At 44.1% G+C, this 26,391-nt stretch overlaps 1 protein-coding gene across 1 annotated transcript in view; it reads right to left on the minus strand.

Annotated features, from left to right (window-relative positions):
* LOC129813672 (receptor-type tyrosine-protein phosphatase mu-like) overlaps positions 1 to 26,391 on the minus strand; it is a 652,787-nt gene that overhangs the window by 257,651 nt on the left and 368,745 nt on the right. The window contains exon 13 of the mRNA XM_055866071.1: positions 4,567 to 4,843. Within this exon, the coding sequence (XP_055722046.1) occupies positions 4,567 to 4,843 (277 nt within the window). The remainder of the gene's footprint in view (positions 1 to 4,566; positions 4,844 to 26,391) is intronic.

The following is a 26,391-nucleotide window of genomic DNA, read 5'->3' on the forward strand; positions in this document are numbered from 1 at the left end:
AGTCTATCACTATCACTAACCCTACAGTCTAACACTACCCCTACAGTCTATCACTATCACTAACCCTACAGTCTATCACTAACACTACAGTCTAACACTAACCCTACAGTCTATCACTAACCCTACAGTCTATCACTAACCCTACAGTCTATCACTAACCCTACAGTCTATCACTAACCCTACAGTCTATCACTAACCCTACAGTCTATCACTAACCCTACAGTCTATCACTATCACTAACCCTACAGTCTATCACTAACACTAACCCTACAGTCTATCACTATCACTAACCCTACAGTCTATCACTAACCCTACAGTCTATCACTAACACTAACCCTACAGTCTATCACTAACACTAACACTACAGTCTATCACTAACCCTACAGTCTATCACTAACCCTACAGTCTAACACTAACCCTACAGTCTATCACTATCACTAACCCTACAGTCTATCACTATCACTAACCCTACAGTCTATCACTAACCCTACAGTCTATCACTAACCCTACAGTCTATCACTAACACTACAGTCTATCACTAACACTACAGTCTATCACTAACCCTACAGTCTATCACTAACCCTACAGTCTAACACTATCACTAACCCTACAGTCTATCACTAACCCTACAGTCTATCACTAACCCTACAGTCTATCACTAACCCTACAGTCTATCACTAACCCTACAGTCTATCACTAACACTACAGTCTATCACTAACCCTACAGTCTATCACTATCACTAACCCTACAGTCTATCACTAACCCTACAGTCTATCACTAACCCTACAGTCTATCACTAACACTACAGTCTAACACTAACACTAACCCTACAGTCTATCACTAACCCTACAGTCTAACACTAACCCTACAGTCTATCACTAACCCTACAGTCTATCACTAACCCTACAGTCTATCACTAACCCTACAGTCTAACACTAACCCTACAGTCTATCACTAACCCTACAGTCTATCACTAACCCTACAGTCTATCACTAACCCTACAGTCTAACACTATCACTAACCCTACAGTCTATCACTAACCCTACAGTCTATCACTAACCCTACAGTCTAACACTATCACTAACCCTACAGTCTATCACTAACCCTACAGTCTAACACTATCACTAACCCTACAGTCTATCACTAACCCTACAGTCTATCACTAACCCTACAGTCTATCACTATCACTAACCCTACAGTCTATCACTAACCCTACAGTCTAACACTAACCCTACAGTCTATCACTAACCCTACAGTCTATCACTAACACTAACCCTACAGTCTATCACTAACCCTACAGTCTAACACTAACCCTACAGTCTATCACTAACACTAACCCTACAGTCTAACACTAACCCTACAGTCTATCACTAACACTAACCCTACAGTCTATCACTAACCCTACAGTCTATCACTAACCCTACAGTCTAACACTAACCCTACAGTCTATCACTAACCCTACAGTCTATCACTAACCCTACAGTCTATCACTATCACTAACCCTACAGTCTATCACTAACCCTACAGTATATCACTAACCCTACAGTCTATCACTAACCCTACAGTCTATCACTAACCCTACAGTCTATCACTATCACTAACCCTACAGTCTATCACTAACACTACAGTCTAACACTAACCCTACAGTCTATCACTAACCCTACAGTCTATCACTAACCCTACAGTCTAACACTAACCCTACAGTCTATCACTAACCCTACAGTCTATCACTAACCCTACAGTCTATCACTATCACTAACCCTACAGTCTATCACTAACCCTACAGTCTATCACTAACCCTACAGTCTATCACTAACCCTACAGTCTATCACTATCACTAACCCTACAGTCTATCACTAACCCTACAGTCTATCACTAACCCTACAGTCTATCACTATCACTAACCCTACAGTCTATCACTAACCCTACAGTCTATCACTAACCCTACAGTCTATCACTAACCCTACAGTCTATCACTATCACTAACCCTACAGTCTATCACTATCACTAACCCTACAGTCTAACACTATCACTAACACTACAGTCTATCACTAACACTACAGTCTATCACTAACCCTACAGTCTATCACTAACACTAACCCTACAGTCTATCACTAACCCTACAGTCTATCACTAACCCTACAGTCTATCACTAACCCTACAGTCTATCACTAACCCTACAGTCTATCACTAACCCTACAGTCTATCACTAACACTAACCCTACAGTCTATCACTAACCCTACAGTCTATCACTAACCCTACAGTCTATCACTAACACTACAGTCTATCACTAACCCTACAGTCTATCACTAACACTAACCCTACAGTCTATCACTAACCCTACAGTCTATCACTAACCCTACAGTCTAACACTATCACTAACCCTACAGTCTATCACTTTCACTAACCCTAGAGTCTATCACTATCACTAACCCTACAGTCTAACACTAACCCTACAGTCTATCACTAACCCTACAGTCTAACACTATCACTAACCCTACAGTCTATCACTAACCCTACAGTCTAACACTAACCCTACAGTCTATCACTAACCCTACAGTCTATCACTATCACTAACCCTACAGTCTATCACTAACACTACAGTCTATCACTAACCCTACAGTCTATCACTAACCCTACAGTCTATCACTAACCCTACAGTCTATCACTAACACTAACCCTACAGTCTATCACTATCACTAACCCTACAGTCTAACACTAACCCTACAGTCTAACACTATCACTAACCCTACAGTCTATCACTAACACTACAGTCTATCACTAACCCTACAGTCTATCACTAACACTACAGTCTATCACTATCACTAACCCTACAGTCTATCACTATCACTAACCCTACAGTCTATCACTAACACTAACCCTACAGTCTATCACTATCACTAACCCTACAGTCTATCACTAACCCTACAGTCTATCACTAACCCTACAGTCTATCACTAACACTACAGTCTATCACTAACCCTACAGTCTAACACTAACCCTACAGTCTAACACTAACCCTACAGTCTAACACTATCACTAACCCTACAGTCTATCACTAACCCTACAGTCTATCACTATCACTACAGTCTATCACTAACCCTACAGTCTATCACTAACCCTACAGTCTATCACTATCACTAACCCTACAGTCTATCACTAACCCTACAGTCTATCACTAACCCTACAGTCTATCACTAACCCTACAGTCTATCACTAACCCTACAGTCTATCACTAACCCTACAGTCTATCACTATCACTAACCCTACAGTCTATCACTAACCCTACAGTCTATCACTAACCCTACAGTCTATCACTAACACTACAGCCTGTCAGTATATCATTTTGACTTTAAATAAAGCATCAGTTTTCAAGCTGTTTAAAACAATGTGGACTAATCAAAGATCTGTTTAAGAACACATTCTCATTTACAATGACGACCTTCACCGGCCAAACCCGGACGACGCTGGGCCAATTGTGCGCCACCCTAATGGGACTCCCAATCATGGCCGGTTGGTATACAGCCTGGATATCCAACCAGGGTGTCTGTAGTGACGCCTCAAGCACTGAGATGCAGTGTTTTATAAGGAGTAAGATAATGATATATGTTTATATTGTGTGAAACCACCCATTTATTTTGGTGCCACCATCTGAAAACGTTAGTGGCACCAGTACCACCAGGGGACACCGTTAGTGGCACCAGTACCACCAGGGGACACCGTTAGTGGCACCAGTACCACCAGGGGACAACTTTAGCACCAGTCCCACCAGGGGACAACGTTAGTGGCACCAGTACCACCAGGCGACAACGTTAGTGGCACCAGTACCACCAGGGGACAACGTTAGCACCAGTCCCACCAGGGGACAACGTTAGTGGCACCAGTACCACCAGGGGACAACGTTAGTGGCACCAGTACCACCAGGGGACAACGTTAGTGGCACCAGTACCACCAGGGGACAACGTTAGCACCAGTACCACCAGGGGACAACGTTAGTGGCACCAGTACCACCAGGGGACAACGTTAGTGGCACCAGTACCACCAGGGGACAACGTTAGTGGCACCAGTACCACCAGGGGACAACGTTAGTGGCACCAGTACCACCAGGGGACTACAATAGTGGCACCAGTACCACCAGGGGACAACGTTAGTGGCACCAGTACCACCAGGGGACAACGTTAGTGGCACCAGTACCACCAGGGGACAACGTTAGTGGCCCCAGTACCACCAGGGGACAACGTTAGCACCAGTACCACCAGGGAACAACGTTAGTGGCACCAGTACCACCAGGGGACAAAGTTAATGGCACCAGTACCACCAGGGGACTACAATAGTGGCACCAGTACCACCAGGGGACAACGTTAGTCTGGAACCCTGCCACACCAATACCTTAATATCCCTAGTAGAGGTACCCACCCCGTTAGCCGTGCTGACAGCCTGGTAGTAGATGCTGTAGCTCTTCTGCGGCAGTAGGGGGGCGTTCCAGTAACCATTACCATAATACCACTAGAACTACCATTAACACCCACACCAATACCTTAATATCCCTAGTAGTGGTACCCACCCCGTTAGCCGTGCTGACAGCCTGGTAGTAGATGCTGTAGCTCTTCTGCGGCAGTAGGGGGGCGTTCCAGTATCCACCGTAGGTCTTGTTGTCTCCCACAGTGAAGGGTTGAGGAGCCTGTAGCCCCACGGCGGGGAACTCAGCTGTGAAGTAGTACTGGGAGTTTAGGACCGTGGAGTTCTGGAAGTGGATGGGGACAGGGTAACAGCGGAGAATCTCAACCGCACCCCTCCTCGCCCTCCGAGGCCTCTCCTCTTCTACCACCACCTGGTATACACTGAGGGGGAGAAGGAGGGGAGAGGGGGGAGAAGGAGGGGAGAGAGGGGGAGAAGTTGAAAGGAGAATATGGGGGGATACGTGAATACAGTATTCAATAATAAATAAACAAAGCAGATTTCTAAAATTAATTATTTGTTAGATTTTAAATAAACAAGTAATTTGTTTTAATTTGCTTACCAAGAAACCCAGTTAAACCTGTAATACTTTATCCTTAAGAATTTAACCTCAATACTTTATCCTTAACACTTTATCCTTTATCCTTAACACTTTATCCTGTATCCTTAATACTGTATCCTTTATCCTTAATACGTCATCCTTGTAACGGTCCTGACCTGTTTTATGTTGTTTTTGTATGTGTTTAGGTCAGGGCATGTGTTTTGGGTGGGCAGTCTATGTTATCTGTTTCTATGTTGGTTTTGGTTGCCTGGTATGGCTCTTAATTAGAGGCAAGTGTTTTGCGTTCTCCTCTAATTAAGAGTCATATTTAGGTAGGGTGTTCTCACTGTTTGTTTGTGGGTGATTGTCTCCTGTTTCTGTGTCGATGTTACACCATACGGGATTGTTTCGGTTTGTTCGTGCGTTTATGTAGTCTGTTCCTGTGTCGGCGTGCTTCGTGTATTTGTAAGTTCGTTTGTTCAGGTCTGTCTATATCGTTTTGTTATTTTGTTAGTTATATCAAGTATAGTTCGTTTTCGTCTTAGTTTGGTCTGTTTTGTTTATTTAATAAATAATCATGTATTCACAACCCGCTGCGCCTTGGCTCGATCACTACACCTCCTCTTCTTATGAAGAGAGAGAGGAACGCCACAGAATCACCCACCATTCCAGAGCCAAGCAGCGGAGTAATTGGAGTAAGGGACAGGAAAACAAGGATTTCTGGACTTGGGAGCAGATATTGAATGGAGAAGGTCCCTGGGCTAAGGCAGGAGAGAATCGCCGCTCTCAGGAAGAGAGGGAGGCAGCTAAAGCCCAGGAGCGGTGGTTTGAGGAGGCAGCAAGGAGACGTGGCTGGAAGCCCGAAAAGCCATGGGAGCAGCTGGAGGCACTGGGGAGAGCAGAGGCTACCGGAGAGAGGAACCGGAGCTATGAGGGAACGCGTCTGGCACGGAAGCCCAAAAAAGCCCGTAAGTAATTCCCAAAAATTTCTTGGGGGACGGCTAGGAGGTAGTGGGCCAAGGGCAGGTAGGAGACCTGCGCCCACTTCCCAGGCTTACCGTGGAGAACGGGAGTACGGGCAGGCGCCGTGTTACGCAGTAGAGCGCACGGTGTCTCCTGTACGAGTGCATAGCCCAGTGCGGGTTATTCCACCTCCCCACACTGGTAGGGCTAGATTGGGTATTGAGCCAGGTGTCATGAGGCCGGCTCAACGCGTCTGGTCTCCAGTGCGTCTCCTCGGGCCGGCATACATGGCACCTGCCTTACGCATGGTTTCCCCGGTTCGCCTACATAGCCCGGTGCGGGTTATTCCACCTCCCCGCACTGGTCGGGCAACCGGGAGTATTCAACCAGGTAAGGTTGGGCAGGCTCAATGCTCAAGAGTGCCAGTACGCCTCCACGGTCCGGTATTTCCGGCACCACCTCCCCGCCCCAGCCTAGTACCTACAGTGCCTACACTACGCACTAGGCTATCAGTGCGTCTCCTGAGCCCAGTTCCTCCTCCACCCACTCTCTCTGTAGTGCGTGTATCCAGTTCGGTGCCTCCAGTTCCGGCACCACGCACAAAGCCTCCTGTGCGTCTCCAGAGCCCTGTACACACTGTATCTTCCCCCCCTACTAATCCTGATGTGCTTGTCCTCAGCCCGGTGTCACCAGTGCCGGTACCTCGCATCAGGGATAGAGTGGGCTTGGAGAGTACAGTGTGCCCTGTCCCTGCTCCCCGCACTAGTAGGAAGGTGCTTATCCTTAGCCCGGTGCCTCCAGTTCCGGCACCACGCACCAGGTCTACAGTGCGCCGTATCCGGCCAGAGCCATCCGTCTCCCCAGCGCCATCTGAGCCATCCGTCTCCCCAGCGCCATCTGAGCCATCCGTCTCCCCAGCGCCATCTGAGCCATCCGTCTCCCCAGCGCCATCTGAGCCATCCGTCTCCCCAGCGCCATCTGAGCCATCCGTCTCCCCAGCGCCATCTGAGCCATCCATCTGCCGGGAGCCTGCAAAGCCGCCCGTCTGCCATGAGCCTGCAAAGCCGCCCGTCTGCCATGAGCCTACAGAGCCGTCCGCCAGACAGGAGCCGCTAGAGCCGCCCGCCAGACAGGAGCCGCTAGAGCCGCCCGCCAGACAGGAGCCGCTAGAGCCGCCCGCCAGACAGGATCTGCCAGAGCCGCCAACCAGACAGGATCTGCCAGAGCCGCCAACCAGACAGGATCTGCCAGAGCCGCCAACCAGACAGGATCTGCCAGAGCCGCCAACCAGACAGGATCTGCCAGAGCCGCCAGCGAGCCATGTGCAGCCAGAGCCGTCAGCCTGCCATGAGCGTCGAGAGCCGTCAGCCTGCCATGAGCGTCGAGAGCCGTCAGCCTGCCATGAGCGTCGAGAGCCGTCAGCCTGCCATGAGCGTCGAGAGCCGTCAGCCTGCCATGAGCGTCGAGAGCCGTCAGCCTGCCATGAGCGTCGAGAGCCGTCAGCCTGCATAGACCTGCCAGAGTCCCACAGCCGGGATCTGCCAGAGTATATCAGCCGGGACCTGCCCCTTGTCCCGGTGTTGCCCCTTGTCCCGGTGCTGCCCCTTGTCCCGGTGCTGCCCCTTGTCCCGGTGCTGCCCCTTGTCCCGGTGCTGCCCCTTGTCCCGTTGCTGCTCCTTGTCCCGGTGCTGCTCCTTGTCCCGGTGCTGCTCCTTGTCCCGGTGCTGCCCTTTGTCCCGGTGCTGCCCTTTGTCCCGGTGCTGCCCTTTGTCCCGGTGCTGCCCTTTGTCCCGGTGCTGCCCTTTGTCCCGGTGCTGCCCTTTGTCCCGGTGCTGCCCTTTGTCCCGGTGCTGCCCTTTGTCCCGGTGCTGCCCTTTGTCCCGGTGCTGCCCCTTGTCCCGGTGCTGCCCTTTGTCCCGGTGCTGCCCTTTGTCCCGGTGCTGCCCCTTGTCCCGGTGCTGCCCCTTGTCCCGGTGCTGCCCCTTGTCCCGGTGCTGCCCCTTGTCCCGGTGCTGCCCCTTGTCCCGGTGCTGCCCCTTCTCCTGGTGCTGGCCGTTTATTTAGGGGATGTGAGTTTTAGGGTGGTCATTGGGAGGGGAAGACAGAAACGGGGAGTGACTATGGTGGTGTGGGGACAGCGTCCAGAGCCGGAGCCACCACCGTGGTCAACTGCCCACCCAGACCCTTCCCTGGACTTTGTGCTGGTGCGCCCGGAGTTCGCACCTTGAGGGGGGGGGTTCTGTAACGGTCCTGACCTGTTTTATGTTGTTTTTGTATGTGTTTAGGTCAGGGCATGTGTTTTGGGTGGGCAGTCTATGTTATCTGTTTCTATGTTGGTTTTGGTTGCCTGGTATGGCTCTTAATTAGAGGCAGGTGTTTTGCGTTCTCCTCTAATTAAGAGTCATATTTAGGTAGGGTGTTCTCACTGTTTGTTTGTGGGTGATTGTCTCCTGTTTCTGTGTCGATGTTACACCATTCGGGATTGTTTCGGTTTGTTCGTGCGTTTATGTAGTCTGTTCCTGTGTCGGCGTGCTTCGTGTATTTGTAAGTTCGTTTGTTCAGGTCTGTCTATATCGTTTTGTTATTTTGTTAGTTATATCAAGTATAGTTCGTTTTCGTCTTAGTTTGGTCTGTTTTGTTTATTTAATAAATCATCATGTATTCACAACCCGCTGCGCCTTGGCTCGATCACTACTCCTCCTCTTCTTATGAAGAGAGAGAGGAACGCCGTTACAATCCTTTATCCTTAATACTGTATCCTTAATACTGTATCCTTAATACTTTATCCTTAATACTGTATCCTTAATACTTTATCCTTAATACTGTATCCTTAATACTGTATCCTTAATACTTTATCCTTAATACTGTATCCTTAATACTTTATCCTTAATACTGTATCCTTAATACTGTATCCTTAATACTGTATCCTTAATACTGTATCCTTAATACTTTATCCTTAATACTGTATCCTTAATACTGTATCCTTAATACTTTATCCTTAATACTTTATCCTTAATACTGTATCCTTAATACTTTATCCTTAATACTGTATCCTTAATACTGTATCCTTAATACTTTATCCTTAATACTGTATCCTTAATACTTTATCCTTAATACTGTATCCTTAATACTGTATCCTTAATACTTTATCCTTAATACTGTATCCTTAATACTGTATCCTTAATACTTTATCCTTAATACTGTATCCTTAATACTTTATCCTTAATACTGTATCCTTAATACTGTATCCTTAATACTTTATCCTTAATACTGTATCCTTAATACTGTATCCTTAATACTTTATCCTTAATACTGTATCCTTAATACTTTATCCTTAATACTGTATCCTTAATACTGTATCCTTAATACTTTATCCTTAATACTGTATCCTTAATACTTTATCCTTAATACTGTATCCTTAATACTTTATCCTTAATACTGTATCCTTAATACTTTATCCTTAATACTTTATCCTTAATACTTTATCCTTAATACTTTATCCTTAATACTTTATCCTTAATACTTTATCCTTAATACTTTATCCTTAATACTGTATCCTTAATACTGTATCCTTAATACTTTATCCTTAATACTGTATCCTTAATACTTTATCCTTAATACTGTATCCTTAATACTGTATCCTTAATACTTTATCCTTAATACTGTATCCTTAATACTTTATCCTTAATACTGTATCCTTAATACTTTATCCGGAATACTTTATCCGGAATACTTTATCCTTAAAGGGACATTTCTAAAACGTCGGCGTGGTGCTGGATGTTGAATATGAAGAAGAAACATTTAATACCGTATCCTGTTTTAGTATGACTATTATCACCTCACACCTAAAATGTTTTTCTACAAACCTAAATTCTCCCTCTTTTTAGTTCCCTCATCCTGTCCTTCTGTGACCCTAGTGTGCTGACATCACCTGCCCTCTGACCTCTAACCCCTGCCCTCTGCTCTCATTAGGGGACATTTCATCAGTGTTGTGATTCCTCCTGTGACCCCTCAGCAGCAGTTCATATTTCATCGTCTCTCTCCACCCAGTCCAGCTGAACTAAGAAGAAGAGAGACCAAAGTCACGACTAACACTGGATGGCTCTTCAATAACGAAGGCTCTGCGAGAATGATGTGGTTTCATTTCAACATTGGGGGGGACTAGACCCTGTGGTTTCACTTCAACATTGGGGGGACTAGACCGATGTGGTTTCATTTCAACATTGGGGGGGACTAGACCGATGTGGTTTCATTTCAACATTGGGGGGGACTAGACCCTGTGGTTTCATTTCAACATTGGGGGGACTAGACCCTGTGGTTTAATTTCAACATTGGGGGGGGACTAGACCGATGTGGTTTCATTTGAACATTGGGGGGACTAGACCGATGTGGTTTCATTTGAACATTGGGGGGACTAGACTGATGTGGTATCATTTCAACATTGGGGGGACTAGACCGATGTGGTATCATTTCAACATTGGGGGGGGGGGGGGGGGGGGGGACTAGACCCTGTGGTTTCATTTCAACATTGGGGGGGGGGGGGGGGGGGCTAGACCCTGTGGTTTCATTTCAACATTTGGGGGAATAGACCATGTGGTTTCATTTCAACATTGGGGGGGACTAGATCCTGTGGTTTCATTTCAACATTGGGGGGGACTAGATCCTGTGGTTTCATTTCAACATTGGGGGGGGACTAGACCGATGTGGTTTAATTTCAACATTGGGGGGACTAGACCCTGTGGTTTCATTTCAACATTGGGGGGGACTAGACCGATGTGGTTTCATTTCAACATTGGGGGGACTAGACCCTGTGGTTTCATTTCAACATTGGGGGGACTAGACCCTGTGGTTTCATTTCAACATTGGGGGGGGGACTAGACCCTGTGGTTTCATTTCAACATTGGGGGGGGACTAGATCCTGTGGTTTCATTTCAACATTGGGGGGGACTAGACCCTGTGGTTTCATTTCAACATTGAGGGGACTAGACCGCTGTGGTTTCACTTCAACATTGGGGGGACTAGACCCTGTGGTTTCATTTCAACATGGGGGGGACTAGACCCTGTGGTTTCATTTCAACATGGGGGGGACTAGACCCTGTGGTTTCACTTCAACATTGGGGGGGGACTAGACCCTGTGGTTTCACTTCAACATTGGGGGGGGACTAGACCCAGTGGTTTCATTTCAACATTGGGGGGAATAGACCGATGTGGTTTCATTTCAACATTGGGGGGGGGACTAGACCCTGTGGTTTCATTTCAACATTGGGGGGGGACTAGACCCTGTGGTTTCATTTCAAAATTGGGGGGGGACTAGACCGATGTGGTTTAATTTCAACATTGGGGGGACTAGACCCTGTGGTTTCATTTCAACATTGGGGGGACTAGACCCTGTGGTTTCATTTCAACATTGGGGGGGGACTAGACCATGTGGTTTCATTTAAACATTGGGGGGGACTAGATCCTGTGGTTTCATTTCAACATTGGGGGGGGACTAGACCGATGTGGTTTAATTTCAACATTAGGGGGGACTAGACCCTGTGGTTTCATTTCAACATTGGGGGGGGGGCTAGACCGATGTGGTTTCATTTCAACATTGGGGGGACTAGACCCTGTGGTTTCATTTCAACATTGGGGGGGGACTAGACCGATGTGGTTTCATTTCAACATTGGGGGGACTAGACCGATGTGGTTTCATTTCAACATTGGGGGGACTAGACCGATGTGGTTTCATTTCAACATTGGGGGAACTAGACCCTGTGGTTTCATTTCAACATTGGGGGGGGACTAGAACCTGTGGTTTCACTTCAACATTGGGGGGGGACTAGACCGATGTGGTTTCACTTCAACATTGGGGGGGTCTAGACCCTGTGGTTTCATTTCAACATTGGGGGGACTAGACCCTGTGGTTTCATTTCAACATTGGGGGGACTAGAACCTGTGGTTTCACTTCAACATTGGGGGGGGACTAGACCGCTGTGGTTTCACTTCAACATTGGGGGGACTAGACCGATGTGGTTTCATTTCAACATTGGGGGGACTAGACCCTGTGGTTTCATTTCAACATTGGGGGGACTAGACCCTGTGGTTTCATTTCAACATTGGGGGGACTAGACCCTGTGGTTTCATTTCAACATTGGGGGGACTAGACCCTGTGGTTTCATTTCAACATTGGGGGGACTAGACCCTGTGGTTTCATTTCAACATGGGGGGGACTAGACCCTGTGGTTTCACTTCAACATTGGGGGGGACTAGACCGATGTGGTTTCATTTCAACATTGGGGGAGACTAGACTAGACTCAAAATTAGGAAGGTGTTCCTAATGTTTTGTACACTCAGTGTATAAAGGCAAAGTGGTGAAGTAAGACAGAGTAGCTATTAATAACGACAGACATCTGGGAAAATGCCTTTAGAGGCAGAGGGAGCCACTAGTAGTTAACGTAGACTTATGTAATTTAATCAACTATATTTATACACTGTTCACTTTATATTCCCAGATAACCTTTCGAACGCACGTTTTCCAGACAAACCTGGAATATATTAGATATATTAGAAAATCCTAAAGTCAGATTACCATTCCGTTTACATTCATCTTTATGGTCGAATGGTTGTTGGCTTTAGCTCGCTGCATAAGGCCTGACCTCACTGTGCTGTAGCCTCGGCCATAGGCTCAGAATTAGATATTTTTTTTTTCTTCTTCTTCCCAACATGGGTTTCTGTCAAAGTTACATTGTTGCAATTACAGTGAACGTAACCGTTGGAAGTGATGATGTCACAATGGGACCTATAGAATGTTGAGGAAATCCAATGAAAGTGGGAGGAGGACAAAAAGCTTAATAGTTGAAAAAGTATAAAAATATATTTAAAAAGTTGTATAATAGCATGCTATTCCAGTGGATGTTTTAAAGGTGTATTGACGTTTCTAACTGAACTCTCTAAGGTCGATGTCTGCAACGCCGCAGCAATCAAATTAGCATAATAAAACAATCCCCATAAGGTTAACATAGAGATATCTTGTCCGAACAGTTTGGGCAACAGACTAATATGAAAGGTGAGACTCTCACGAACATGTACAGTACCATTCAAAAGTTTGGACACACCTACTCATTCAAGAGTTTTTCTTTATTTGTACAATTTTCTACATTGTAGAATAACAGTGAAGACATCAAAACTATGAAATAACACACATGGAATCATGTAGTAACCAAAAAACTGCTAAATAAATCAAAATCTATTTAATATTTGAGATACTTCAAAGTAGCCTCCCTTCAACAAGATGCCAGCTTTGCACACCCTTGGCATTATCTCAACCAGCTTCATGAGGTGGAATGCATTTCAATTAACATGTGTGACATGTGTGTGAAAGTATTTAAAAAAAAATAATATTTCCTTCTTAATGCGTTTGAGTTGTGTTGTGACAAGGTAGAGGTGGTTTACAGAAGATAGCCCTATTTGGTAATAGACCAAGTCCATATTATGACATGAACAACTCAAATAAGCAAAGAGAAATGACAGTCCATCATTACTTTAAGACATGAAGGTCAGTCAATCCGGAAAATGTTAAGAACTTTTGAAAGTTTCTTCCAGTGCAGTCGCAAAAACCATCAAGCACTATGATGAAACTGGCTCTCATGCGGACCGCCACAGGAAAGGAAGACCCAGAGTTACCTTTACTGCTGAGGATAAGTTCATTAGAGTTACTGCACCTCAGATTGCAGCCAAAATAAATGCTTCACAGAGTTCAAATAACAGACACATCTCAACATCAACTGTTCAGAGGAGACTGCGTGGATCAGGCCTTCATGGTCGAATTTCAGCAAAGAAACCATTACTAAAGGACACAAATAATAAGAAGAGACTTGCTTGGGCCACGAAACACAAGTAATGGACATTAGACTGGTGGAAATCTGTCCTTTGGTCTGGTGAGTCCAAATATGAGATGTTTGGTTCCAACCGTCGTGTCTTTATGAGACGCAGATTAGGTGAACAGATGATCTCCGCATGTGTGGTTCCCACCGTGAAGCATGGAGGAGGAGGTGTGATGGTGCTTTTCTGGTGACACTGTCTGTGATTGTTTTAGAATTCAAGGCACACTTAACCATCATGGCTACCACAGCATTCTGCAGAGAAATTATCTGGTTTGCGCTTAGTAGGACAATCTTTTGTTTTTCAAAATGACTAATGTGTCTTTACTATCATTAATGTTAGAAAGTCTGTTTTATCAAAGCGATTAACTATGTTTATTAAATTAATCCTGTAACTCATTAGCAATCTTGGGGCAGAATGGAAAAAGTTTATTTAATGAGTTACCGTTTTCCGAATTAACTCTTAAATATATAAAGTTCTCTTACATTTCAGTCATCAATCAGTCATTAATTAATTGTTAACTTCTACTGTATCAGTCTCATTCTGAATGTCGCAAAATCATTGGATATCTGCACGAGCATAAATGATGAATCAGTGATATAAAATTGGCTTAATTATTAAATTACTAACTAACTAAATAATCACACAGAATTACATACACACAAACAGAATTGCTTACGCATTGATTACTACATAATGCAATGAAAGGTCCCTAGTGGACTTAACCGGTATGACTGCTTGTTACACAAAATGAAAAAGGAGGGGCATGTAAGAAAGAGCGGGAGAAAAGACAACAGACTTCACTATCGTACACACAGCTGATATCTTCACTCATGGAAATGCTAATACTTTGCACATGAACGGCCGTTCATTAGAAAATAATTGCAATATACATATTTATGATTGTATGCCTTTGTTGTCTCTCTGTTGAAATCGCTAATCCATTTTCTGGAGAATCAGTTGACAGAAAGTCTCTGGCTTTGTAAGTCTCTGGTTGTCGACCAGAAGTCACCATGTCCTTTGTAGTCGTTGCTTGTTCAGCGGCTCTGTTCCTTAGAATAGAGTGGTGAGAGGAAATTGTTTTTTTTGTCTCTCGTCTTCGGTCAAGTTTTCCTAGACTATTTTACATATACAGCCGCTGACTGTGAATGTGTAGTCTTTAGTTTTGTAGATGTTTAAACCATTTGTAACGTATTCAGCTGGAGCTGCACGTAGCTGGTCTATAGAGTCTAACTATTCGTGACGTCCGGTTCACACTGCCCGCCTGAATGGTCTTGTAGAGATTTTCTTCTTCTCTGTTGAAAGTTTCAGAGTTTCAGAGCCATTCCGTCCGTACCTTTTAGCTCACGCAGTTGGTCTCGTTGGCCTAATGTACATTTTGTCACGAGTCCTATTTATGCATTCGTGGAAAAAGTACCCTCCTTTTGTCATAATGTCTGTGCTTTACGTGGGTGTGGTCACTGACTGGTTAAGACTTCATATGAAACACTATTATCTCATTTAGAAAGCTAAATTCACATTTCATCTTCTCACAAATAGTTTCATATTTAATCATATAAGTTCCACAACATTTGGATGTAAACCTGACAACTGGGAAATATATACATTCAGAGATACAGCTATGTTGTTATACTGTTATCCCAAAACAACAACTGTCTGTCATAATTATTTTTTTTAAGTACCCACGGACAATTCCAACTGTTTAAAATATTGTTTAATTCCCCACTTTTGGATGATGGAGTTTTGGCAGTCAATAATGTCTTTGTTCTCCATAGGTTCTCTCCCTCAATACTCCATGGGAGTGAAGGGAAAGCTGTCATCAAGGCAAAGGGTGGCTACTTTAAATAATCTATAATGTTAAATATATTTTGATTTGTTAAACACTTTTTGGTTACTACATGATTCCATATGTGTTATTTCATAGTTGTGATGTCTTCACTATTATTCTACAATGTAGAAAACAGTACAAACAAAGAAAAACCCTTGAATGAGTAGGTGTGTTCAAACATTTTGACTGGTACTGTACATGCCCGGTTGCTTTGCTCACAGGTCTCACAAGACTCATCTGAAGGTTCCCTACAAAGGGCTTACAGTTGACGTACAACGACTCCTGGCGGCCATGTTGGAAGACCACCGCATTCATACTTCAGACAAAAACAGCCGAGTGGCCTAACCCCAAACTGCATGATAACAGTGCCTAAAAACTAGTTGATTCATCACCACGGTCATTTTTTCTGTGGAGTATTTGGCTTCTCTAACAAAGCAGGTAAGACAACGGCTATAGGCTATATCAGAGATGTTTCTTTCCTTTGCGCGGGAAAAATGTGGCCTTTAATATGATGGTAGGTCTACTCTACACTGACACTGACAACAGATCAATAAAAATGCCAACTGTAACGTTCTTCGTCCTCCTCGTCTGAGGAGGAGTAGGAGATATCGGACCAATACGCAGCGTGGTGAGTATTCATATTTATTTAGAATACTTGAAACAAAACAAAACAAAATAACGAATAAACTAACGAACACGAAACAGTCCCGTATGGTGAACAAACACAGAAACAGGAACAATCACCCACAACCCACAATACAAAACAGGCTACCTAAATATGGCTCCCAATCAGAGACAACGACAAACACCTGCCTCTGATTGAGAACCATATCAGGCCAAACACATAGAAATAGACAAACTAGACATACAACATACAATGCCCACTCAGATCACACCCTGACCAAACAAAACATAGAAACATACAAAGCAAACTATGGTCAGGGCATCACAGCAACCATGTAATGTAGGCTGAAAAGTGTTCCTGGCTATAGGAGATCCAGATTTCCTCAAATTAACGTCAAAAGTAATGTTCTTGCATTCTAGCTGAATATTATCTTGCTATTATCTCTCTGTCCTCAGAGACTGGAACTGTAGAATATTTTCATAATGTTCTCCTAGAAAGGTACCTGGCCTACCTAGAGTAGCTTACTCTCCCTTCTCTGACAGCTGGAACTGCTAGCTAATCCTTTCACCCTATTCCATGGCTGTTAGATAGGTACATAGATACAAATGCATTTCAAGTTACAATGACAAATACATAGAGATAGCTAGCTAACTAGCTAACATGAAGTTAGCAACCCGGTTGATATTTAATTCCCTTAGCTATGTGGTATACAACGTTAGCTAACTAGCGAACATTACATTAGCAGCTCATTTGAGGTAGCCTGCACACTAAGTTTCTGTAGTAAGCTAACTAGCTAATAATTAATTGTTATCTCACCACCTCCATTTTCTGGGTCCTTCAAAAAACCGAAATAAAGGGCAACCTTCCTGAAGTTTCCGGATGTAGCAAAATGAAGCCGGCCGATTGGAGGATTGGAGGACTTCCAATAGACTGACTCAGGCCTTCCAACATGGCCCCTGGTGTGATTACAAGGTGGTTTTTTAAAGGAAGAACCCCTGTACTTCAGAACAAACTTCCTTTAGATTTTTATTTTTTTGGGGGGGGACTATCTGTTGTTGTTCTATGTAGTGAATCTGTTATTCAATGCTATTGTATGGGTTAATAGCAGTAAGGCCAAATACAAATTTCCATCAAATATTATTATTATTATATTCTTTATCCTTCAATGGATCTTAAAATTCTAAATCAAACCGCTAAATGATCCTTGGTATGACCTTCTTAAAACAATTCCATATAGCTTAGTTCCATATAGCTTAGCCCCCCCCCCCCCCCCCCCCCCACACACACACACACACAAAGATTAATTGGCCAATTTGCTTTATCAGTTTGTCTGTGACTGTAATTAACTTAAAAATAAGTGCATGACAATGGTAATACAGTCTTGATTGAACTTTTCATCAATGACTTTTCTATTTCTCTGTTCTATCACGGTGGTAATTAGCTGCTGAGTGGTGGTTCTAAACACGCCCTTTTAAATAAATGTCAGAGAAGCCTCTCCAATCAAGGTTCTTTATTCTACATTTCTCTGTATCTCACTCTCACTCGTCCCCTCCACCCTCTCTCTCTCTCTCTCACTCGCCCCCCCCACCCTCTCTCTCTCACTATCACTCGTCCCCCCCACCCTCTCTCTCTCTCTCACTCTCACTCGCCCCTCCCCACCTTCTCTCTCTCTCTCTCACTCAACCCCCCCACCCTCTCTCTCTCACTATCACTCGTCCCCCCCCACCCTCTCTCTCTCTCTCACTCTCACTCGCCCCCCCACCCTCTCTCACTCTCACTCGCCCCCCCACCCTCTCTCTCTCTCTCACTCGCACTCACCCCCCACCCTCTCTCTCACTCGCCCCCCCCACCCTCTCTCTCTCACTCTCACTCGCCCTCCCCACCCTCTCTCTCTCACTCTCACTCGTCCCCCCCACCCTCTCTCTCCCTCTCTCACTCTCGCCCCCCCACCCTCTCTCTCTAACTCCTACTCTCGCCCCCCCCACCCTCTCTCTCTCACTCTCACTCGTCCCCCCCACCCTCTCTCTCTCTCTCTCACTCCCCCCCCACCCTCTCTCTCACACACAATAGCTGGTAACACAACAGACAGAGCTAACAGGTGTGATAGTTAACATACTAACAGGTGTGATAGTTAACATACTAACAGGTGTGATAGTTAACATACTAACAGGTGTGATAGTTAACATACTAACAGGTGTGATAGTTAACATACTAACAGGTGTGATAGTTAACATACTAACAGGTGTGATAGTTAACATACTAACAGGTGTGATAGTTAACATACTAACAGGTGTGATAGTTAACATACTAACAGGTGTGATAGTTAACATACTAACAGGTAGGATAGTTAACATACTAACAGGTGTGATAGTTAACATACTAACAGGTGTGATAGTTAACATACTAACAGGTGTGATAGTTAACATACTAACAGGTGTGACAGTTAACATACTAACAGGTGTGACAGTTAACATACTAACAGGTGTGATAGTTAACATACTAACAGGTGTGATAGTTAACATACTAACAGGTGTGATAGTTAACATACTAACAGGTGTGATAGTTAACATACTAACAGGTGTGATAGTTAACATACTAACAGGTGTGATAGTTAACATACTAACAGGTGTGATAGTTAACATACTAACAGGTGTGATAGTTAACATACTAACAGGTGTGATAGTTAACATACTAACAGGTGTGATAGTTAACATACTAACAGGTGTGATAGTTAACATACTAACAGGTGTGATAGTTAACATACTAACAGGTGTGATAGTTAACATACTAACAGGTGTGACAGTTAACATACTAACAGGTGTGATAGTTAACATACTAACAGGTAGGATAGTTAACATACTAACAGGTGTGATAGTTAACATACTAACAGGTGTGATAGTTAACATACTAACAAGTGTGATAGTTAACATACTAACAGGTGTGATAGTTAACATACTAACAGGTGTGATAGTTAACATACTAACAGGTAGGATAGTTAACATACTAACAGGTGTGATAGTTAACATACTAACAGGTGTGATAGTTAACATACTAACAGGTGTGATAGTTAACATACTAACAGGTGTGATAGTTAACATACTAACAGGTGTGATAGTTAACATACTAACAGGTGTGATAGTTAACATACTAACAGGTGTGATAGTTAACATACTAACAGGTGTGATAGTTAACATACTAACAGGTGTGATAGTTAACATACTAACAGGTGTGATAGTTAACATACTAACAGGTGTGATAGTTAACATACTAACAGGTGTGATAGTTAACATACTAACAGGTGTGATAGTTAACATACTAACAGGTGTGAAGAGCATACTAACGCTGCCGTCTAGAAGACAGACACTTTCTCTCCCTGCTAAGGAGGCCATTCCAGACAGAGGGATCTCTGTGAGGGGCTGTGTGAGGCTCAGGGGGGGGGGGGGGGTTTGGGGGGTGTTTGAACCAAACACAGAGGCCTCCACTGAGAGGAAATGAAAAGAGATGGTGACCTCTGAGAGTTTGAATAATGAACAAGTAAGGAGAAAAAAAGAGAGCATAAAATAGGAAATAGTGCTATAGAGGAGAACGAGCTGAGGGCTGTGTCATCACGGCATGCAGGGTTTCTTCTATTTTCTATTAGAGAGGGACAGTCTGAGGTGGCAGCCAGTCAAGGTCTGAGGATGGAAAACCATCTCCTCTGTGTTTTTACAATACGTCATATATATATATATATATATATATATCGTTGATTTATAAATCGAACTGCAGATTTCCTCTTTAAAGCAGACCAATGAGAACATCTGTCTTTATTTGACTGGTTATCATTAATGTGGAGACTGGTGGTCATTAATGTGGAGACTGGTTGTCATTAATGTGGAGACTGGTTATCATTAATGTGGAGAATGGTTATCATTAATGTGGAGACTGGTTGTCATTAATGTGGAGACTGGTGGTCATTAATGTGGAGAATGGTTATCATTAATGTGGAGACTGGTGGTCATTAATGTGGAGACTGGTGGTCATTAATGTGGAGACTGGTTGTCATTAATGTGGAGACTGGTGGTCATTAATGTGGAGATTGGTTGTCATTAATGTGGAGACTGGTTATCATTAATGTGGAGACCGGTTATCATTAATGTGGAGACTGGTTATCATTAATGTGGAGACTGGTTATAGTTAATGTTGAGACTGGTTATCATTAATGTGGAGACTGGTTGTCATTAATGTGGAGACTGGTTATCATTAATGTGGAGACTGGTTATCATTAATGTGGAGACTGGCTGTCATTAATGTGAAGACCGGTTATCATTAATGTGGAGACTGGTTATTGTTAATGTTGAGACTGGTTATCGTTAATGTGGAGAATGGTTATCATTCATGTGGAGATTGGTTATCATTCATGTGGAGACTGGTTATTTATTCTACTAAGGCTTTTTACTTTATTTGACACTCAGTGTCATAACACGTTACGACACGCTCATAACCATGTCATAACAGCTGACACAACGTGTCATAACCTGTCATAATATGATCATAACACTGTCATGACCCATATATTTTCCCCTGTTGTGACACATATAGTGTTATTTTATGGCTGGTTATAACACTTACATAAGAGTGTCAAATCCAACATTTATTCAAATTAGTTTGTTCCCTGCCAAGAAGTTTCCTTACGTTTGAAAGTTTTTTTATTGTTTTATCAAAATACACTTTATGATACTGTCATGAAGCATTATGATCGTCCCTATGTCACTTTACTTGGACTAAGAAAATACACTTTATGATACTGGCATGAAGCATTATGACCGTCCCTATGTCACTTTACTTGGACTAAGAAAATACACTTTATGACGCTTTAAGAAGAATTATGGGTCATCATAATCATACAAGCCAGACAGGCCTATCACGTACAAACCCTAATATCAGTCATCAGCAACTAAGCAATGGCGTAGGTGCGTGTCTGACATCAATGTGTGAGTAATTACAATGATAATTTAATATGGTCAATTTAAGTATATATATATATATATATATATATATATATATATATATATATATATATATATATATATATATATATATATATATATATATATTACAAGATGGCATAGCAGTCAGACATCCTTTGTACTCGTCTTGTCGTGTCCCGTGTATATATATTTACATATTTTCTTCGCAAATCTTTTTATAGACTTTTTTTCTAAAAACTCAACTTCAAAACACTCTCCTGCAACCCGCCTCACCAATAAAAAAAAGAAAGTATTTTTCACCTCAAATCTAAAATCCACAACAGAAGCTAGCCAGAAGTTAGCAAGAAGTTAGCCAGTTCACTGGCTAATGTTAGTATTCAGCTAACCACTGTTGGCGGTCATCAGCTATCCTTTAGCTCGAAAAGCTATCGCCAGTTTTGTACAACTCGACTCAGTCCAGAGCATACGGGACCTATTTTCTCTCCATATCCCCGGATTTCTACCGCAAGCTCTGGACATTTATACCTGGATCTTGCAGCTAGCTAGCTGCTATCCGAGTGACTATTGGCTAACGTCGGTCTCGGAGCAAGCATTAATTATTCCGGAGCTAGCCAGCTGAAGAGTTCCATCAGCCACTCCTGGGCTACAATCACCTATCCGGACCGGTTTTACTGCCGATGCGGAGCCCCCACCGAGCCTTCACGACTGGACTACCGACGTTATCTGCCCGAGGGAGTTATCCAACTAGCCTCTCCGTCGCGACGTAACCTGAACGCCCATCTGCGGCCCACTAATTGTTAGCTTTCTTATCGGCTGCTATCTGAATACAGTGGGGAGAACAAGTATTTGATACACTGCCAATTTTGCAAGTTTTCTTACTTACAAAAATCCAGAAAATCACATTGTATGATTTTTAAGTAATTAATTTGCATTTTATTGCATGACATAAGTATTTGATACATCAGAAAAGCAGAACTTAATATTTGGTACAGAAACCTTTGTTTGCAATTACAGAGATCATACGTTTCCTGTAGTTCTTGACCAGGTTTGCACACACTGCAGCACAGATTTTGACACACTCCTCCATACAGACCTTCTCCAGATCCTTCAGGTTTCGGGGCTGTCGCTGGGCAATACGGACTTTCAGCTCCCTCCAAAGATTCTATTGGGTTCAGGTCTGGAGACTGGCTAGGCCACTCCAGGACCTTGAGATGCTTCTTACGGAGCCACTCCTTAGTTGCCCTGGCTGTGTGTTTTGGGTCGTTGTCATGCTGGAAGACGCAGCCACGACCCATCTTCAATGCTCTTACTGAGGGAAGGAGGTTGTTGGCCAAGATCTTGCGATACATGGCCCCATCCATCCTCCCCTCAATACGGTGCAGTCGTCATGTCCTCTTTGCAGAAAAGCATCCCCAAAGAACGATGTTTCCACTTCCATGCTTCACGGTTGGGATGGTGTTCTTGGGGTTGTACTCATCCTTCTTCTTCCTCCAAACACGGCGAGTGGAGTTTAGACCAAAAAGCTCTATTTTTGTCTCATCAGACCACATGACCTCCCATTCCTCCTCTGGATCATCCAGATGGCCATTGGCAAACTTCAGACGGGCCTGGACATGCGCTGGCTTGAACAGGGGGACCTTGCGTGTGCTGCAGGATTTTAATCCATGACGGTGTAGTGTGTTACTAATGGTTTTCTTTGAGACTGTGGTCCCAGCTCTCTTCAGGTCATTGGCCAGTGTAGTTCTGGGCTGATCCCTCACCTTCCTCATGATCATTGATGCCCCACAAGGTGAGTTCTTGCATGGAGCCCCAGACCGAGGGTGATTGACCGTCATCTTCAACTTTTTCCATTTTCTAATAATTGCACCAACAGTTGTTGCCTTCTCACCAAGCTGCTTGCCTATTGTCCTGTATCCCATCCCAGCCTTGTGCAGGTCTACAATTGTATCCCTGATGTCCTTACACAGCTCTCTGGTATTGGCCATTGTGGAGAGGTTGGAGTCTGTTTGATTGAGTGTGTGGACAGGTGTCTGTTATACAGGTAACGAGTTCAAACAGGTGCAGTTAATACAGGTAATGAGTGGAGAACAAGAGGGCTTCTTAAAGAAAAACTAACAGGTCTGTGAGAGACGGAATTCTTACTGGTTGGTAGGTGATCAAATACTTATGTCATGCAATAAAACGCAAATGAATTACTTGAAAATCATACAATGTGATTTTCTGGATTTTTGTTTTAGATTCCGTCTCTCACAGTTGAAGTGTACCTATGATAAAAATTACAGACCTCTACATGCTTTGTAAGTAGGAAAACCTGCAATATCGGCAGTGTGTCAAATACTTGTTCTCTCCACTGTAGGTCTATCGGACAATTTTCTTGGGCCACTATAACTATAACTATTTTACCAATTGGATTGGTCCCCTCTACCACATGGAACATCACTAATCTACCGACGGAAACGCACGAGGTGGCTAAAAACAGACCTCCATCTTCTGCCAGCTTCACACCTATGGCCTAGCTGTCTGAATCTCCGTGACCCCAACCAACCTCACTACTCACTGGACCCTTATGATCACTCGACTAAGCATGCCTCTCCTTAATGTCAATATGCCTTGTCCATTGCCGTTCTGGTTAGTGTTTATTGGCTTATTTCACTGTAGAGCCTCTAGCCCTGCTCATTATACCTTATCCAACCTTTCAGTTCCACCACCCACACATGCGATGACATCACATGGTTTCAATGATGTTTCTAGAAACATTATCTCTCTCATATTCACTCAATGCCTAGGTTTATGTCCACTGTATTCCGATCCTACCATACCGTTGTCTGTACATTATACCTTGAATCTATTTTATCGCCCCCAGAAACCTGCTCCTTTTACCCTCTGTTCCGGACGTCCTAGACGACCAATTTTCATAGCTTTTAGCCATACCCTTATCGTACTCCTCCTCTGTTCCTCTGGTGATGTAGCGGTGAATCCAGGCCCTGCAGTGCCTAGCTCTACTCCTATTCCACAGGCGCTCTCTTTTGATGACTTCTGTAACCGTAATAGCATTGGTTTCATGCATGTTAACATTAGAAGCCTCTTCCCTAAGTTTGTTTTATTCACTGCTTTAGCACACTCTGCCAACCCGGATGTTCTAGCTGTGTCTGAATCCTGGCTTAGGAAAACCAGCAAAAACTCTGAAATCTCCATCCCTAACTACAGAATTTTCAGACAAGATAGAACGGCCAAAGGGGGCGGTGTTGCAATCTACTGCAGAGATAGCCTGCAGAGTTCTGTCCTGGTTATCCAGGTCTGTACACAAACAATTTGAACTTCTACTTTTAAAAATCCACCTCTCTAAAAACAAGTCTCTCACTGTTGCCACCTGCTATAGACCACCCTCTGCCCCCAGCTGTGCTCTGGACACCATATTTGAACTGATTGCCCCCCATCTATCTTCAGAGGTCGTGCTGCTAGGTGACCTAAACTGGGAAATGCTTAACACCCCAGCCATCCTACAATCTAAGCTTGATGCCCTCAATCTCACAAATGATCAATGAACCTACCCGGTAGCCCCCCCCCCCCCCCCCCCCATAGCCGTAAACACGGGCACCATCATAGATATCATCCTAACCAACTTGCCCTCTAAATACACCTCTGCTGTTTTCAACCAAGATCTCAGCGATCACTGCCTCATTGCCTGCATATGTAATGGGTCAGCGGTCAAACGACCTCCACTCATCACTGTCAAACGCTCCCTGAAACACTTCAGCGAGCAGGCCTTTCTAATCGACTTGGCCCGGGTATCCTGGAAGGATATTGACCTCATCCCGTCAGTAGAGGATGCCTGGTTATTTTTTTTAAATGCCTTCCTCACCATCTAAATAAGCATGCCCCATTCAAGAAATTTAGAACTGAAAACAGATATCGCCCTTGGTTCACTCCAGACCTGACTGCCCTTAACCAACACAAAAACATCCTGTGGCGTTCTGCATTAGCATCGAACAGCCCCCGTGATATGCAACTTTTCAGAGAAGCTAGAAACCAATATACACAGGCAGTTAGAAAAGGCTAGCTTTTTCAAGCAGAAATTTGCTTCCTGCAACACAAACTCAAAAAAGTTCTGGGACACTGTAAAGTTCATGGAGAATAAGAGCACCTCCTCCCAGCTGCCCACTGAACAGAGGATAGGAAACTGTCACCACCGAGAAATCCACTATAATTGAGAATTTCAATAAGCATTTTTCTACGGCTGGCCATGCTTTCCACCTGGCCACCCCTACCCCGGTCAACAGCACTGCCCTCCCCTCTGCTACTCGCCCAAGCCTCCCCCATTTCTCCTTCACCCAAATCCAGATAGCTGATGTTCTGAAAGAGTTGCAAAATCTGGACCCCTACAAATCAGCCGGGCTAGACAATCTGGACCCTTTCTAAAATTATCTGCCGAAATTTTTGCAACCCAATTTACTAGCCTGTTCAACCGCTCTTTCGTGTCGTCTGATATTTCCAAAGATTGGAAAGCAGCTGTGGTCATCCCCCTCTTCAAAGGGGTGGACACTCTTGACCCAAACTGCTACAGACTTATATCTATCCTACCCTGCCTTTCTAAGGTCTTCGAAAGCCAAGTCAACAAACAGATTACCGACCATTTCGAATCCCACCATACCTTCTCCGCTATACAATCTGGTTTCTGAGCTGGTCATGGGTGCACCTTAGCCACGCTCAAGGTCCTAAATGATATCTTAACGGCCATCGATAAGAAACAATACTGTGCAGCCGTATTCATTGACCTGGCCAAGGCTTTCGACTCTGTCAATCACCACATCGTCATCGACACACTCAATAGCCTTGGTTTCTCAAATGATTGCCTCGCCTGGTTCACCAACTACTTCTCTGATAGAGTTCAGTGTGTCAAATCGGAGGGCATGTTGTCCGTGCCTCTGGCAGTCTCTATGGGGGTGCCACAGGGTTAAATTCTAGGGCCGACTGTCTTCTCTGTATACATCAATGATGTCGCTCTTGCTGCTGGTGAGTCTCTGATCCACCTCTACGCAGAAGACACCATTCTGTATACTTCTGGCCCTTCTTTGGACACTGTGTTAACAACCCTCCAGGCGAGCTTCAATGCCATACAACTCTCATTCGTGTCCTCCAAC

Source organism: Salvelinus fontinalis, chromosome 17, assembly GCF_029448725.1.
Source record: "Salvelinus fontinalis isolate EN_2023a chromosome 17, ASM2944872v1, whole genome shotgun sequence".
Taxonomy (NCBI): Eukaryota; Metazoa; Chordata; class Actinopteri; order Salmoniformes; family Salmonidae; genus Salvelinus; species Salvelinus fontinalis.